Raw genomic sequence first — 17,203 nt, 5'->3', positions numbered from 1 at the left:
TAAATGAAAACAATCTCTCTGAGGCAAAGGAAAAAAGTATAATCATGTGCTGCATGATGATGTTTCTGTTGAAAGCATATACAATGGTGGTCCCATCTATACTAATAAAAAGGTAATACGCTAATTAGGGCAGATGTCCATCTGAAAGTCCATCTGGACAAAGCCACAGCGGCTGCGAGGCCTGGGGTGCAGGCAGCCATGAGCCCTTGCAGCTACGAGGCCCAGGGCTCAGGCCTTGCAGCTACCGCGGCCGGCAGTGGCAGTAGCAGCGGGGTGATGGGGGCGGCACCTTCCCCTGATCAGCCCGGTCGCCTCCCATAGAGGGAGGCTCTGTGGGGAGAGGGCCTAAGCTGTCAGTAGGACATCCCCTGAGGGCTCCTAGACTGTGAGAGGGGGCAGTCCGGGCCTCTAGTAAGATGATAATAGAGCTGAAAAATTACTATTGCCTGGTGACATCATAGCTGTCCTAACATTTTAATGCATTGTTCAGTGTTTGTGGTGATGCTGGTATAAGAAACCTACTGTGCTTCCAGTCTTATAAAAGTATAGCACAGCCCTAGCCAGTTTTGCTCAGTGGATAGAGCAGTCGGCCTGTGGATGAAAGGGTCCCGGGTTCGATTCCAAGCAAGGGCACATACCTTGGTTGCAGGCTCTTTCCCAGCCCGGGCCCTGTTCAGGGCACATGCAGGAGGCAACCAATCAATGTGTTTCTCTCACATTGATGCTTCTCTCTATCTTTCCCTCTCTTTCCACTCTCTCCAAAGGATCAATGGAAAAATATCCTCGGGTGAGGATTAACCAAAAAAAAGTATAGCACATACAGTATGTACAGTACATAGTACTTGATGATAACAAATAACCATGTTAATGGTTTATGTATTTACTATACTTTGAAAAATTTATGAGACACAACTCTCCCTCTTGCCTTTCCTCTCCCTATTTATACTTTTACATGTTATTTTAGGGTGTACTCTTTCTACTTATAAAAAAGTGTGCTGTAAAAGAGTATACTGTGCTACACCTGCAGCAAGCAGCCTCATACATCTTGTGTTTGCTGTCTCCTGATTGCACGATTTTCTCTTGTGCTTCATTTGCTTTCATGCTGTTTTGTACAGTAACATGCTGTACAGACTTGAGCCTAGGAATAGTAGGCTATACCATGTAGCCTAGGTGTGTAGCTATACCATCCAGGTTTGTGTTAAGTTCGCTCTATGATGTTCGCACAAGGTCGAAATTGCCTAAGGATGCATTTCTCAGGATGTATCCCTGACATTAAGTGGCTCATGACTGTAGTGAGGGAAAGAGAGAGGGAGAGCTAAGAAGTGGCCTTTGCCGTGTTGCTGGGCAGCCCCAAGGGATCATACCTGCATCTTTTCGTAAGGGACATCGTCGTAGACTCGGGGCTCAGGCCACTGATCCTGGCAGGATCTTGCATATCTAGAGAATACAAGGTATGATGATGATGATGATGGCACTCTGCAGCTTACAGTGCTTTCCTGTCCACTCTCATTTGATTCTGGCAGCAGCTCACAGTGGATATTGGAAGGTTAGTAATACAACCATTCCAGGCAGCGCTGGGCCATTGCTGTGTTCAGGGCTATCTAGGCAGGGACCCACGTGATTCTCATAACCCAGGAAACAAGTAATGCATCACCCCCATTATATAAGTGAGAAAACAGGACCCAGACCGGCAAGGAACCAGCCAAGCTGATGATTGTGATAGAGCTGTGACATGAGCCTAGCTCCTCTAGTACCAAACTCCACATACCAGTCCTGTGCCTGCCTGCCCAGGGGCTTGAGGGCGTGAGAGCCTAAGGTCCCAGCCTGTGAGCAGAGCCCATGTCAATATAAAAGGACTTCTCCACTTTTGCTCACTCCATCCAAGGCTTCCCCTGACCCTGGGCCGCCTCCTTTAGCCAGCTCACTCCTGCCTGCTAGAAGAGGAACGCACCCACTCTGACTTCCCAAGGGAACAGAGCCCTCCTCAGCCTTCCCGCCCAGTGCCCAGGGCTGGACTCAGAGCCTCTGAGAGGGAGCCGAGACGGGAAAGGTCCTGGGCGGCTGTGGGCTGTGGGGTGCCAGCTCTTACAGGAAGGAGTTGCGCCCCGCGCTGACGATGCTGGTTAAGGTCTCCACGTCCACGTAGTCATAGTGTAGCGCCTCGGGAGTGACTTTGGAGCCCATCTCCACCAGCAGCAGCCCCAGCCAGCGGCCCATGTCCTCTGAGCAGCTTGCCTGAAGGAGAGGAGGCAAAGCTGAGTTCACTTGGGCTGCTGCTCACTTACCTAACCCCATATTTATATAGACACGGGGGTACCTGTTATGTACCCAATACTTAGGGATCCAAGAAGAACAAGATTAGAACACATCCAGAAATCCAAATGGCTCCCACCTTCCCTCTATTCAGGTCTCTGCTCATTATCCTCAGAGCCCTCCTGACCATTTAGACATGATAACATTCGAGTCTTCCTGAATATCCTTAAAAAATAGTTTTTAAAAATATTTACTTTTTATTAGAGGAAGCTATTTCTTACATAACCCAATCATATTATTTCTTGTATTATAATCGCCAATTATTTATAGGAAGATGGGCAAGAAATTGCTGGTCATAACTACATGCATACTTACGTTAATTTTCATTTAAAGAGCATTTTTATAAAATCAACTTAGCCCATACATACTACACTTTAATGAAGAAAGTATGCTTTTTTGCCAGAGAGCTCTGTGTATAATTGAAGAGGAATGAGAGACCCATCTTAAACTATCAAAATAAAAGTGAGTTACTAAAGTAATATTTCATGAATTTAAGAACCGAGAGAGGCAGTGGGTACTGGGCAAAGAAAACAAGACCAAGAGGCTGGTTTTAGTTCTAGGATGAGACCAAGAGGCCACTGACCCTCTGTGGAGCCCTGGACAAAGCACGTGGCTGCCCTGGCCTCAGTTTCCTTATCTGTAACGTGAGGGGGTAGTTATTTACATTTTCCTCCAGCGTTAACATTTTAAAATCTAAATAGCCGAAAGATTGACACAAAGAAGAGAGGCCCCCAAGACAAAAAGCCAGCACCCAGGCCATCGCTCCCTTTACTTGCACCACCAGGGCCACTGGACTCCTCTCACCTCCAGGATGGCCACCTCCTGCCGGTTGCGCAGGATCCTGAAGGCAAATGGGTGTCTCGGCCCAAAGCCCGGGGCCACCTCACAGCCACCGAGGGCAATGGCATTCACGTGGGTCCGGAGGTCTGTGCGGTCCTTGTGGAAATACAGAGTGTTGCACTTCAGGCGGCACCAGCGTTCCTTCCAGCTGTGGTTCACCATCACGTTCAGGTAGCCTGGGAGGGGAGAGCGGCAGTGTGACCTCCCGACAGCCCAGCCTTGCGGAGGGTGCCCCAGGGCCACAGTGCCTGGACAGCCCTTGTACTATAGCTAGAAGGCCTTCCGATCAGCTCTCTCTTGGTGTGTGATCTCAGGCATCCTCTTCTCTTTCTGAGTTTCAGTTTCCTGTCTGCAAAATGGGGACTGATAATCACATCTGTCCTTCTCCGCACAGCCTTTGGACCATCCCAAGCTTGATGAAAAGTGCAGGGACTGCTATATACAATGAATAAGAGACACAACTCTTCCTCTTGCCTTTCCTCTCCCTAAAATAATGGATCATGCTGACCCCTGGTGGCAGCATGTGGGAGTAAAAGCATCTGACCAAGATAAAGAATTATAAAATGAGGGCGGTACAGTCCTGTGACCTATGGGTTTAGAAATCCCCCTGCTTACAAAATATTTCTGTATAGCCAGGTGCCTTTATACTATTCTTCCAGGGTTAGAATATCACTGTATATCTAAAATATATGATTTTCTATTGAATCCCAGCACATGGAACACTGCATTTAAATGAGCAGAATAATACGCTCACCCTCTCAAACCACTTTTAACTCACATTGAATGCATTTATAATGAAAAGTACTTTAGTATTTTTATACACCTGGTATGTTATATGCTGGGAAATAAGATACTCTTCTCTCGTCATAGTGGAGGAAACTGAGGCCTGGAGACAGGCAATAATTGGAATTAAGGTCACAGAAATATGGGAGTCACTTGGCTTTTCCTCCTGCTGAGTGTCAGGTCCTCATGGGAGAGTAGAGATGGAAGGACATGGAAAACTGATGGGGTGGGGGTTAGCTATCCAGTGGCAGGATTCTCTCCTCTGTCCTGGGGGCAAGGTGGATGGAGCCTGGAGGGTCTCTTGGCTTGGCCCCAGGGGCCCGATCAACTGGGTCTGAATTCTCCAGTGAATGCCTAGTATGCCCAGTACCCACCACAGCACGGAACCGCCTCTTCGGTGGAGGACATCTGCAGGTCATCGGCCAGCGCCTTCCTCTTGGAGAAGCTGATGATGCGGGTGATCTTGCGGCCTGCAGCCCTGCTCATCGAACCCTTCAGCTCTGCCAGGCTGCTCTTCTTCCCTTTGCCTGTTGCTGCAGAGATGGGTCAGGGGAGGGGAGGGAGACCCATGTCCCTCCCCTGGTCTACCCACCCCTCGCCTTCTCAGAGGCCTCGCCCACAGCTCCAGGTGTGCACAGGCCAGGTCACCTCACCCAGGTCTCCAGAGTGGTCAGGACCTGCTCTGCACTGCGTGCATGTGGCAAGCCCCCTGCCCCTCCCGGCTCTGGCATCCCCACCTGATCCCCCACAGGCTCCTACCATGTTCGCAGGCCTCTCTGCGGCCAAGGGTGGAACAGTTATCGCTCATGCCCAGGCTGTCGGAGTCTGAGGTCTGCTTCTCTTGGGATAACCTCTGGAGAAGGACACAGACAGCCCCACATCAGCGGTCCCCTTGTTGGTTCAGTCTCCCCAGACTCCTGCACAGGAGGATTAGCTAACAAATATTTGTCAGCAACTGTTAATGTACTTGATACCATACCAGGTATGGGGGTGGGCCATGATGAGCTAGAATAGTTGTATCTTTGAGATTCTCACAGGCTATTTGAGGAGCAAGGCAATTAATTATAACACATTGAGATAAATGTCCTAGGAGTTTGGACCAGGTGACAAGGATCTGGGAAGATATTTAAGTGGGAGACTAATGTAATGCAACCAGATTAGCAAGTTGGCTCCAGTGGCATCATGGGGGATGTGATAAGAGGGAGCAAGACTGGAAGCTGAAGAGCTACTTAAGAGAGTGTCATCCTGGGCAAGGTGAAACTGGGTAACAGGATGAACCAAGATGACAGTGAGGATGGAGAAAAATAGATGAATTGGCATTTTATAAAGTCATGACAGGTCAATTAAGTGCCTACTGGGTACAGGTTCCCTATATGAAAGTGTAACTCATCAAAGAGTTGTTGTAGAAATTAAATTAGGTAATACATGCAAAGCATTTAGAACAATGCCGCCCCCACGGTCACATTCTATAACTGCTAGCCTGTACTATATCACGTCAGACCCATGTATGTGGGTCTTAAACCTTCCCCTAGGATTTGGGGCTGAGTCCCTTTATCACCCAGAGTACTGGGCAAAGAACAGACACTGGCACATATTTTCCAACGGTCTGACCAACTACTAAGTGAGTGCTGCACTTACGTCTCAATGGGGCCCATTCTGACAGACAATTACGATTTTGTCATGGCTCCATTCAAATGTAACCACTCCTGTCCTGGCAGAGTTAGTCACTCCCTCCTCTGGCTTGTGTTGCACCTTGGATATAGGCATTCATTCATTCGTTAGAAATTTATCGAGTGCTTACTGTGGGGCCAGCTCTGTACTGGGCACTCCTGGCTTGTATGATACCACTGTGGGTGCCTGCTTTACCACCAGCCCCAGAGTCCCCCCATGGAAAAGCCTGTGCTGAGCCCCCACTGCCTGGCCCAGAGGAGACTCATGGAGACAGCTGTACCTTGTCCAGGTCCAGTTTGCACAGGAGGACTGGGGATCTGGGCATGTCTGCCCCCTCGGCCCCTGTGATGGGCTTGCTCACCTCTCGGATGACCTGTGGGAGGACACACAGCCGTGAGCAGGTGGGCAGGGATGCTGTGGAAGCAAAAGGAAGAATGGGGTCTGTGTGGTCGGGGCCATTGAGCAGAGAGGCTGGGACCACTGAACAGAAGAGACAGGTTAATGCGGCTTCCTGCCATGTGTGGGCACATCAGGGTTTAAAGAAGCTTTCTTCTGTATCTGTGCCTTGAATTGAAAAGGTATGGGGCTGGGAATCAAGAGGCTTGGCTTTTAGACCTTGCTCCATTGCTAATTAGTGTGTGACCTTGAGAAAGCCACTTGTCTGGGCCTCAATTTCCCCATCTATTACATGAGTTGTAACTTCATTAGGTTGTCTGAGGACCAGCGAGATGATGGGTGTGAAGGTCCACGTGAACTGGGCTGCCCCGCACAAGCGTGAGAGATTCACTTCTGTTGACTGTGTTGGACATTTACAATAGCCTGGGGGGCAGCCAGGGTTATTGCTTCTGTTTCAAAGATATGGACACTCCAGACGCCAAGGCATTTACCTACTCATCCAAGGTCACACAGCATAAACATCCAGATCATATAACAAAGGTCACCATTTGTGGTTTACAAAGTCAGGTGACTTTGCATGGAATATCCCATTGTATCCCCTTAGCAGCCCTGTGGGGCAGGGACCACTGTGGTCTCTAAGTTACTGATTAGGATAATGAGGCTCCAAGAGGCGGAGCCATGGTTGCCTGCCCTTAACCTCTGGGCCAGTGGCTTCCCAAGCCGGATGTTAAGACAGGCCGCTTAACTCCCAGTCTAGGGCTTCTTTCTCTGACCCACCTTCCCCTTGAGGGTAGAGGCTCCACTAGCAGTCAGGTTCTCTCCCTTCCTTTCCTTCCTGAGACAAAGGCAGTAAAGAGAAATTCTAAACCTGGGGGGGCAGGGGGGGGGGGAAGGGGGAGAAGAGCTGGTTATCACAGGAAGGAAGGGAGAATGGGGAGGGAGGGGTTTGGTTTCTTTGTTCCAGCAGGAAGATCACAGTTGGAGAGAAAAGGAGTGAAATGGAGGCAGGGTGCAGGTTGGAGGGCCCATTGAAAGGGACTGGGGGTGCTGCCTTCATCATCATGGCACAGTAATCACTGATAATTACTAAGCACTTACTGCCTGGCAGATATTATGTCAAATGCTCTCTAGAATTCTTACAAGAACCATTAATTAGAGGAGGAAACAGAGGCGAAGTCATTTGCAGGTCACACAGCCACTTAGGCCTGGGACTTGAACTCAGGTTTGTGTGTCACCCAAGGCCTCCCTCATGATCACTATGCCACCCTACCTATGGCCTTTGGTGTAGATTTCCCTGCTAGCTTCTATCCTAGTCCCAACACTTGGTTGTGTGGTCTTTGGCAAGTCACATAATTTCTCTGTGCTTCAGATTCCTCATCTGTAAAATGGAAACAATAATAGTTCCATTGCAAAGAGTAAATGCGGTTATGTGTGTAAAGCTCTTAGAACAATAGATGGCCCAGGACATGCTAACTCTAATGGTTCTGTGCAGCTGCAAAATGCAGAAGCTGGGCCACAGTGGACGTTACAAGGATCCACATTTCACATAAGACAAGGAAGGGTTTTCCTTTTTTAAAAGAAAAAAAGGATTAGCTTATCTAATGGTAAGATCAGCTTCCTTCGTAGATATTAAGCTCTCCATTCCAGGAGGTGCAGCAGTACAGGCTGGACAAGCCCACAGTAGGGACGTTAGGCGGTGATTCAAATGATGAGAAGAAACACAGGCCTCCAGCCTGAGGCCTGTCTCCTGGAGATGCCCGAGGCCCATTTCCACACAGAAGCCCTAGCCGTGCACAGGCATCGGCCCCCTCCCTGGAGCAAAGCCTGCTCTTCCAGAGGCAGGAGCCCTCCCCACTGAGAGCTGGTCCTGGGAAAGAGAGGAAGGAAGGGAGGGCAGGTGGAAGGAGGGCACAGCTCCCTGTACCTTCAGCCACTCCTCGGCCTGCTCCCGGCTCTGCAGTGCTAGCACCAAGATCTCAGTAGCCCCCTGGGAGAAGCGCAGCTCATGCCTCTTGTGCCGGCTGTCCTTGGGCACGTAGATGACATTGCAGGCATCCAGTGCCAGCCTCAGATGTGGCTGCCGGTCCTTCGAGCTTTTATAACACTGGACAGGGAAAGAAGAGGTCAGGGTCTCCTGGAATGGAGGGCAGAGGAGGGAGACACCCTTGCACAAAGGGGAGCTCTACCTACCCCACAGATATCTCCCTTCCCCACCCAGCCCAACTGTGGGCACTGTGTGAAGACGGGAGCTGTGTCTGTTCACCCCCAAGAAGAGAGGGGGTATCTTTGGGCAATCTCCAGATATCAAGGGCTACTGAGGGGCGCCAGGGGGCACAACTACTTATTAGGAAGAGGTAAATTTTAGCACAATACTAGGAAGACCATTCGAGTCAAAAGAACTTCTCTAAAGAGAAGAAACAGGCTGGCTTGGGAGGAAGTTAGCTCCTTGCTACTAATGGGCTACATGGTAGGAATTTGGGAGAGGGAATTCTAGCAGAGATAGAGGGTTGGGTTTGGGAAGTCAATAGTTTATAAATAATGATTATCACTTCCCAGTTCTTACTATGAGGCCAGCATAACCTTGATACCAGAACCTGGCAATGACATTACAGAAAAGGAAATTTATAGGCTAATCTCTCTCATAACAGTTACAAAATATTAGCAAAGATAATCCAGACATGTATAAAAAGCATACTGGGTCAAGACCAAGTAGAGTTTATTCTAGGAACGCAAGAGTGGTTAACATTAAAAAACCAACCATATCATTCATCATACTAACAGGGAAAAGGAGACCCACCACTTATCTCAATAGAAGCAGAAAAAGTGTTTCATCAAATTCTGTATCTTTTTATAACTCAACACCTATACGAGGAATAGAAGGGAACTTCCTTAATGTGATAATATGGAACATCTACAAACAACTCACAGCAAATAGCCTTGATGGTGAATTACTGAAACTTTTCCTTTGACATGTGGACTGAGACAAGGATACCCACTCTCACCACTTCTTTTCACATTGTGCTAGAAGGCCTAGCCAGTGCAGTAAGCCAAGAGAAATAGAGGGCATGCGGGGAGGAAAGAGTAAGTCGTGACTCTGGACTGATTCTGGACTGGAACTAGCTTTTCACTGCTCCAGGGTGAGAAAAGGTCATGTTCAGATGGATGTATGTTAGTTTTTTTCTGAAGTTATGTCTGCTCAATCTTCTACTTTGGAGTTAAGGGCACATTTTCTTTTATGAAATAGTAGGGATGAGAGATGGCAAACTAAAAAAACCTAAGAAAGCATGTGCTGCATGGGCTCAGTTTTGGAAAAAACTGATGTATGAAAATGAGGGTGGAAATATGTATATTAAAACTTAGGCCCAGCTGGTGTGGCTCAGTGGTTGAGCATCGATCTATGAACCAGGAGGTCACAATTTGATTCCCGGTCAGGGCACATGCTGGGTTGTGAGCTTGATCCCCAGTGTAGGGTGTGCAGAAGGCAGCCGATTAATGATTCTCATCATTGATGTTTATATATCTCTCTCCCTCTCCCTTCCTCTCTGAAATCAATAAAAAAAAATATATAAAAAAAAAACACAACTTAACAGGCTTGCTCTCTTTTGGACATGTCACTCGAATCTTCTTTTCCAGTGAATTTTCTTTCTCCTAAACTCTAAGGGTCCCCATGAGACTTGCAGCCAGGGGAGCAATGGGCAGCTTGTCCCGGGCAAACCCCCTGAACCTGTCTCCAAGGCCCCCTTTTCTCTGACTCCGCAGTGACTGACAGCAGCCTGCCTTGGCTCACTTCTTTCCCCTAACGTTTCTGGAGAGCCACAGCTGCCCGCCTAGGCTCTCCTGTTGCTTCTTCTATCCTAGGCCTTCCTTGTTTCACTGTCCCAGCTTTAATAAACATACTCTCAGATAAAAAAAAATCCCCAAAACTTAACAGTGGCTCGTGGTCAATGGGTTTTTAAAAATCACTTTTAAAAAAAGTGATTATAGATGGTGTTTTTAAAAATCACTTTTTTTTACATTGTTTTGCTCTAGTTTTATAAATAAATTTACTTGCATAATGAAAACATTGTTTTAAAGCGATAAAAAAATTTGTCTCTGGCAAAACAAACTCTTGGTAAAGTCTCTGTCAGGTCTTCTAGTTTTTTGTTGTTTTTTTTAAAAATTCTACTCCAGTGGCAGAGCACCGATCTTCAAAGCACCAGGCCTTGAGCCTCTGTGCACAAAGCAAGCCCAGGGTAACTGAGGCAGACATGCCTGCACACACACACATAAACACACGTGCACAAGTCCACGAGAGGCCGAGAGGAACACGTCCGTGCCCACTCACCAGGAGCTGGTCCTCCTTGATGACAGTCAGCTGCTTGGCCCATTGCCCAAAGCGCTTCTTCCGCAGCAGGAAGGCACATATCCTGCAGTCCCTCACCAGGTGCATGGAGGCCTCCTCGGAGGGCCACTGGTGCGTGGGCTGCAGCCCCTTCCCGTCCTCCTCCTCCTCATCGTAGGACTCGTAGGAGCTGCTCATTGCGTCAGAGTCGTTGTCTGCAGGCGCCATGGGAAAGGACCTGCCACTGTGCCATCAGCTGGGTCTCACCTCCCTACCCCTTCGAAGGCATCCCTGCTCTGGGGCCCCAGGACCGTGAAGGGGTGGTTATGATAATGGCTAAACACCTGCCTGGGTGCTGTGCTTTTCCTTTACCACTAGCTTTGTGGCCTTGGCGACTTGACTTCTCAGAGCTTCAGTTTCCTCATCAGTCAAACCGTCATAGTGAACACAGTATCACAGTATCTGCCCATTTGGGCTGCCGTGAGAGTCAGTGAATGTGGAGGGTTTGGCTAAGTGCCTAGCAGTTAGTGAGCTCTGTAAACATCAGCGACTGTCACTACCCCATCATCTTTGCATCCACTGTCTCAAGTCATTCTCATGACACTCAAGCTCTCCTCATTTTATACATAACGAAACTGGAGGCTCAGAGAGAATGAATGACTATATAAGGTCGGTCACCAAGAGTCAGGGCAAGGGCTCCATGGGGGGCTCCTGACTCCTGTGCCAGTGATCTTTCCCCTGAATCCCGAGATCATTGAGGACAAGGGCTTTGGGGCCTCCATGGGGACCCAAAGGGGGTTGGGCACATGCATGCTAAGGGTCAAGTCAAGGGGACAGAAGGCCCGCCTGGTACTTACAGGAGTTCTTCAGTTCTCCGTTCATCCTGGTCGAGGGGTAGCTGCTGTCTGCGTCCTCGTAGTAGCCATCCACAATGGAGTGGGCTGGGCTGCAGCCATCTGTGGGGTTGGCAGAAGGAGCCGCACTTTGGAAAAATGCAGGCAGACTCCAGGGGCCAGGGCTGGGGAAGTCCCTGGATACCACTGCCCACTCGGGAGAGAGTGGCCCTCCCTGTAGCTCTCCCGGCCAGGGTGTGGGCCTCCTCAATGTGTCTCATCGACTGCAGCTCCCCACATGCCCTCTGTGCTCCTGTCACCAGGACCTGTCCTGGTGGGCCTTGTCACACCTCCAGGCCTCGCTCATGCTGTTCCCTGTGCTCTGTTACTTTCTCTCAGAGAACTCCTACTCACCCTTCAAGACCCAGCCCGAAGTTCTTCTCTCTGACCTTCACAGGCAGAGCGTGGTCAGCCCCTCCTCAATGACCCCAGGGCACTGGTGTGTGTGGACGTGAGTCTTGGTCCCTGTACTGCACAGAGTGGTATCCCAGCCCCCTTCCTGTTCCGCCTTTGCCGCATTCTCTGCCACCTCAGCCCTTCTGCTCACTTCCTGATACATCTCCCTCTTTGCATCAAAGCAATTCTCCTTCTGAGCCTCTGTGACTACACAGGAGGAAATGGACTAGAGGAGGTAATACTAATGCATGTCAGACAGAATACAGCTGCTGCCTTTGCTGAATTTTCACAGCACAATCCCACTCAGGGCTACCGCACAGTGCACGGGTGGGGTTATCTCACATTTTATTCTATTCAGAATTACCAGGTATCTTTTTAAATTGCCGATCCTTGGGTTGTATCCCCAGAAATTCGGATTCACTGGTGTGGACGGGGCTGAGGACTCTGCACTTTAAAATCCCCCTACTATTTAACAGGACATTTTAAAACATATGTAAAAATAGAAACTATATTGAACTCCAAGGAGTTGGATTTAAAAAAAATAAGGTTATTTTGATGTAGACCGTCTCTGGAGCACATTCTGAAGTTCAGTGGGTGAAGGGCATATGCGTTGGGGTTGATCAGATTTCAGTGTAAATCTGCCTCCATCATTTGCTGAGGGACCTTGGAAAGAAAACGGTTTTATCTGCGTTTCACCTTCTTCATCTTAAAGTGACAAGCACAGTTCCCACCTTGGATTAGTGATATCATGCATATAAACTCTCACAGTGCATGGCACATTATTCTTATTGTCTCCTCCAATTCCCATAGTGCAGGGATGTAGGTATCAGCCCCATTTTACAGACGAGGAAACTGAGATACACACAATTTGCTAGTGACAGAGCCTGGATGAGACCAAGGTTGCCAGCTTAGGGGACAGCGGCACAGCCCTCCTTCAGAAAGCCTTCCTTCACCCAGTCCAGCTCGCTCTCACACCACACTGTTCTTCCGAGCACTGCTCCGGGCTCCCAGACCCTGCTGTCCATCTGTTTCCGGAGGATGGCGGTGCTCGAATTCTCAGCGACTGGGACAGCCAGTTCTGTCTCCCAAGTGAGGCTCAGAGCCTGCCTTTCCCAGCAGGACTCTGAGGCCTCACGTGCTGGTGGCATGCCCTGTGAGGTGGACTGGGAGAGTCAGGACCCGGGGTGTGGGGGAGGGGGAAGAAGAGGTGTGAGGGAGAAGAGGGAGGGACAGCCTGGCCAAAGGGCTCAGACACCTGGGGCTGGATACTGTGTGAAAGGAAGGATACTCCCTGATGGGCTTGGCACTCTTTCCCTGGATGAGGTCCCTGGCCCTTCCTGAGGCCCGCCCTTCCTTACTGCCCCAGGATGCCTGCTGCTTCCAGAGGCGGCTTCTCTGTGCCAGCTGCGAGGGGGGTGAGCTCTGTGGGGAGGTGGAGGAGCCTCATCTGAGGGGCTCGACCTGGGATTCAGGGCACAGAGCACTTCATTCCCTTCCCTGCGCCCCCCGCCCCCCACCCCCCGTTCTCCAGTGGAGAAAATAAAAGTCACCTGCTCCACAGACAGATAGCTGCTAACAGTGACATTAGACCCCACGACTACGAAGGCTGGAGAAAGCCACTGATCGCCTGTCCAACCTTACCGTTTCACTTTGAACTAGTTTAGCAATCATAAAAATACTATGCCACAGCGGCCCAGAAGGGGAAACAACCCAAATGTCCATCTGATGGATGAATAAACAAAATGTGGAATATTATTTGGCCAGAAAAAGGAAGGAAGCACTGAGAGATGCAATGCCATGGATGGACCTTGAAAACGTTATGCTAAGTGAAATAAGTGAGAATCAAAAGGCCACACATTGTATGATTCTATTATATGAAGTATCCAGAAAAGGCAAATCCATAGAGAAAGCAGATTGGTGATTGGCAGGGGCTCAGGGGAGAGGGGAATAGGGAGTGATTGCTTAATGCGTATGGCGTTTCCTTCTGCAGTGATGAGAATGTTTGGGAACTAGATAGTGTGATGGCTGCACAGCACTGTGAATGTATTAAATGCCATTGATTGGACATTTTAAAGTGGTTGAAATGGTCAATTTCCTGTTATGTGTGTTTTACTACAATAAAAAAAATATATGCCCATGGCAAAAAACATAATCAGCACAAAAGAAATTGCGTGGGAATATATGTTCCCTTCACCCAGTTTTCTATTCATTTCCCACAGGAAAGCACTGTTGAGTCTCTTGCATATCCTAGAAAAATTGTTAAAATGAATGCCTGTGCATATATACTGTTAAAAAATAAGTGGAATCATGTCATATGCAGTATTATGTGTTTGATTTTTTTCAGTGAATGTATCTTGGAGTTCATTTCTGATCAGCACAGGAGACCTATTTTATTTACTTTTTAAAAAAATCCTCACCTGAGGATATTTTCCCATTGATTTCCAGAGAGAATGGAAGAGAGGGAGGATTGGGGGGGGGGGGGGAGGGAGGGAGAGAGACATCAATTGGTTGCCTCCCACACATGCCCTGACCCGGGCCAGGGATCGAGTCTGCAACCGAGGTACGTGCTCTTGACCAGGAATTAAACCTGCAACCCTTTGGTCCTCAGGCCAATGCTCTAACTACTGAGCCAAACCAGTTAGGGCTATTTACTTTTTCTGTGGTTGGAAAATATCCCAGCACATAAATATTTTCATATACATGTGCAACTAATATGCTGAGTCATCAAAAACCATCATGTACTTTCTCTTTTTTTTTTCAGGTGTAGAGGATTTTATTTCAATGTATATCATAGTACCTTGTGGCACTCCACCAAATTGCTGTTCCTTTCTGTCGTTTCTTAGCACTTGAGATGAAAGCCCCTTCTGGGCCTCGCTACCCTTTTCTTAATCTATGACTTTACAGTACAAAAGCAATTACAATGAGTGGCACCCTATGGCAGTCCTTTCCCTGAATTCCATCTCACCAACCTACTATCCAAGTCGGGGCTACTGTTCTCTCAAGTTACCAGTAGAAGCAGATGTGATCTAGGCAACTGAACATCATGTACTTTCTTGTATGGATTGCTAAGTCCCTACACCCAAGCCAGTGACTTATCTGATCCTCAAAAGAACAGCCACCTGTTGTAACACTGGAGGAGACCGATTGAGAACAAGTCAAAACCAAACACTCTCCTTTTGTGGTCAACTTAAGAGATTTTTTTAGTTTTTAAATATATTTTTATTGATTTTAGAGAGGAAGGGAGAGGGAGAGAGATAGAAACATCAATGATAAGAGGGAATAATTGATTGGCTGCCTCTTGCATGCCCCACACTGGGGTTCAAGCCTGCAACCCGGGCATGTGCCCTGACTGGGAATCGAACTGTGACCTCCTAGTTCATAGGTCAACGCTCAACCACTGAGCTATGCTGGCCAGGCTGAGATTTTTCAAAGATAATTTGTACTAGTGCCCTCTAAATAATTTTATTGTGCTCACCTACCGGTAAAAATATAATCATGAAATATAGTTATATTTGTTTATGTATAAATTACACATGCATAATTATTATGTATGTCCATATTATTTATATATATTTATATATATATATATATATATACACACACACACACATATATACATAATTATATTTAAACTAATTAGAAGCATCATGCTATTATTAGATTATAAATTCTATAAAACATTCACATAGGACTTTTTAAAAGAGGTATTGACCTAAATGTAAATGACACTTTTAATACTTCTGCCTGCATCATTTCATAAATCCCCTGGGGTGCCCACACTCTCTGCTGAAGACCTCTGATTTTGACCATGTGCTTTTTTTATCATATGCCTTGACTTCATAACCTACATAACCTAATCCGCCTGTAAAATGTGATTCTGCTGAAACATGCATTAGTTCATCAGTCCACTGAGGAGGAGCTCTGAGGTTAGCACCAGCTTCAGAGCTAGGCAAAGGTTGTAATGGTCATCTGTGCATCTCCACCCTAGTGCATTTACATGCATGTATCTACCCCTCTTTATTATTTTAAGGGTAAGGGAACAGAGGCCCAGAGAGGGGAAGGGGATTGCCCAAGGCCATACAGAACTGGGCCGAGAGCCCAAACTCCTGACCCCTGGGTCCACACCCACTGATGTACCCAGGACGTCATTAAAGAGGCCATGTCCTCAGGCAGCTACTCCTCAGGAGGTGGGCAGGGCTGGCGGGTGCCAGGCTTGGAGCTTCAGGAGAGGAGCCTCCTACTCCTTGCCCTCTACTCCCAAGGGGACCAGAACTTACTGTGAGAGCTGATGTATTCAGGGGACTTGCCTGGCCCCAGGGGAAGGGCCTCCTCATAGTAGTCCTCAGGCGGAGGCCTGTTTGGGAGCGGTGGAGGCAGGTCTGCTGCCTGGAGGGAGAAGGAAGAGGTATGTGAGACTAAGAAGGCCTGGAGAGCAGAGGGGAGCAGCAGAATGACAGGAAGGAAGCTGGGGAGAGGGAGGCAGGCGCGCCTAGAAGGCAAGATCTGACTGAGTAGCTATACTATCTAATAGGCTTGCAGAAGGGCAAAGCTGAGAAACCTTAAGAGTGTTTGGTTGGTCCTGTGTTTTTTCCAAGTTATTTAAGCAGCAGGGCTTCTGAAATGTCTAAAAGTTTTGTGGACTGTCACATAGAAGGAGTTATACGCTTGAGTGAGCACATGCAGAATTACTAAAAGCTACTGTGGGTTCTGCAGTACCCTATAATCTCCTCTACATACACATGAGGAGCAGCGGGACAAGTAAATGTGAGATGTTATTTAGTGAGGCAGTATCGCCTCGTGGCCAAGAGCTTAGGCTCTGGGGCCAGGGAACCCTGGCTTTACAGCTACACCCTATTACCTTCTAGTTGTGGGGCATCAGCATGTCACTTACTCTTTCTGAGCCTCAGTTTCCTTTCCTGTAAAATGAGGATAACCTCACTCAGTTGCTGTGTGCATGTAAAGGACACAGTAAGTTGTCAACAGTTGGAACTGTTGATGCTGATGATAGTGAATTATGCAGTTGAGAAACAATGCTTGGTGTGATTATGGGTCCCTTGCCCTAATTCTGTGGCCCCAAGGCTGGGAACCCTAGATATGATCCAAACCTTCATTTTGTACGTGAAAAACTCAGTCTCAGAGGCCACACAGCAGTAGGGAAGAGGGTAAAGGCCACTCAGTTTCTGGCCCAGAGCTTTCCCTATCACTCCATCTGTGTTTCTGCAAGCACAAGCCATGACAGAACCCTTTGGGTCATCCTTTGGGCCTAAAGGGACAGGTCAGCTTACCACATTATCTCTGCTCCGCAGGGGCACAGTAAGCATGAGTCAGTTTCTGCCCTTAACTACCACACGGAAGAGAGAACAGGGTCCTGCACATCCAGGAGCGTCCCCAGCATCAGGGGGCAGCTTCCCTGGCCCCCTCCAGAGGAGCAAAGGGCCTGAGGGTGTGGGAAGCCAGTCCATGACTCACATGTTTCAGAGATGGGCTCTTGGCTGGCTCAGGGCTGGCTCCTTTGCCGGGCTCCCCTTCGTCCTCCGGCATATCCCGAAGGTCACTCAGGTCACAGTCTATGAAATGTCAGGCCGTTGGG

General features: G+C 48.3%; 1 protein-coding gene across 1 annotated transcript in view; it reads right to left on the bottom strand.

Annotated features, from left to right (window-relative positions):
* Nucleotides 1-17,203, bottom strand: part of AFAP1L1 (actin filament associated protein 1 like 1) — a 63,044-nt gene that overhangs the window by 17,259 nt on the left and 28,582 nt on the right. Inside the window, exons 4-14 of the mRNA XM_079772462.1 lie at nucleotides 17,083-17,180; nucleotides 15,891-15,999; nucleotides 11,182-11,280; nucleotides 10,328-10,539; nucleotides 7,928-8,107; nucleotides 5,888-5,980; nucleotides 4,696-4,789; nucleotides 4,311-4,469; nucleotides 3,118-3,329; nucleotides 2,090-2,235; nucleotides 1,365-1,437 (exon numbers count right to left, since the gene is read on the bottom strand). Coding sequence (XP_079628588.1) covers nucleotides 1,365-1,437; nucleotides 2,090-2,235; nucleotides 3,118-3,329; nucleotides 4,311-4,469; nucleotides 4,696-4,789; nucleotides 5,888-5,980; nucleotides 7,928-8,107; nucleotides 10,328-10,539; nucleotides 11,182-11,280; nucleotides 15,891-15,999; nucleotides 17,083-17,180 — 1,475 coding nt within the window. The remainder of the gene's footprint in view (nucleotides 1-1,364; nucleotides 1,438-2,089; nucleotides 2,236-3,117; nucleotides 3,330-4,310; nucleotides 4,470-4,695; nucleotides 4,790-5,887; nucleotides 5,981-7,927; nucleotides 8,108-10,327; nucleotides 10,540-11,181; nucleotides 11,281-15,890; nucleotides 16,000-17,082; nucleotides 17,181-17,203) is intronic.

Source organism: Cnephaeus nilssonii (genome assembly GCF_951640355.1).
Source record: "Cnephaeus nilssonii genome assembly, chromosome: 5".
NCBI lineage: Eukaryota > Metazoa > Chordata > Mammalia > Chiroptera > Vespertilionidae > Cnephaeus > Cnephaeus nilssonii.
The sequence above is the reverse complement of the archived record's forward strand: the minus strand, read 5'-3'. Positions and strand labels throughout refer to the sequence as shown.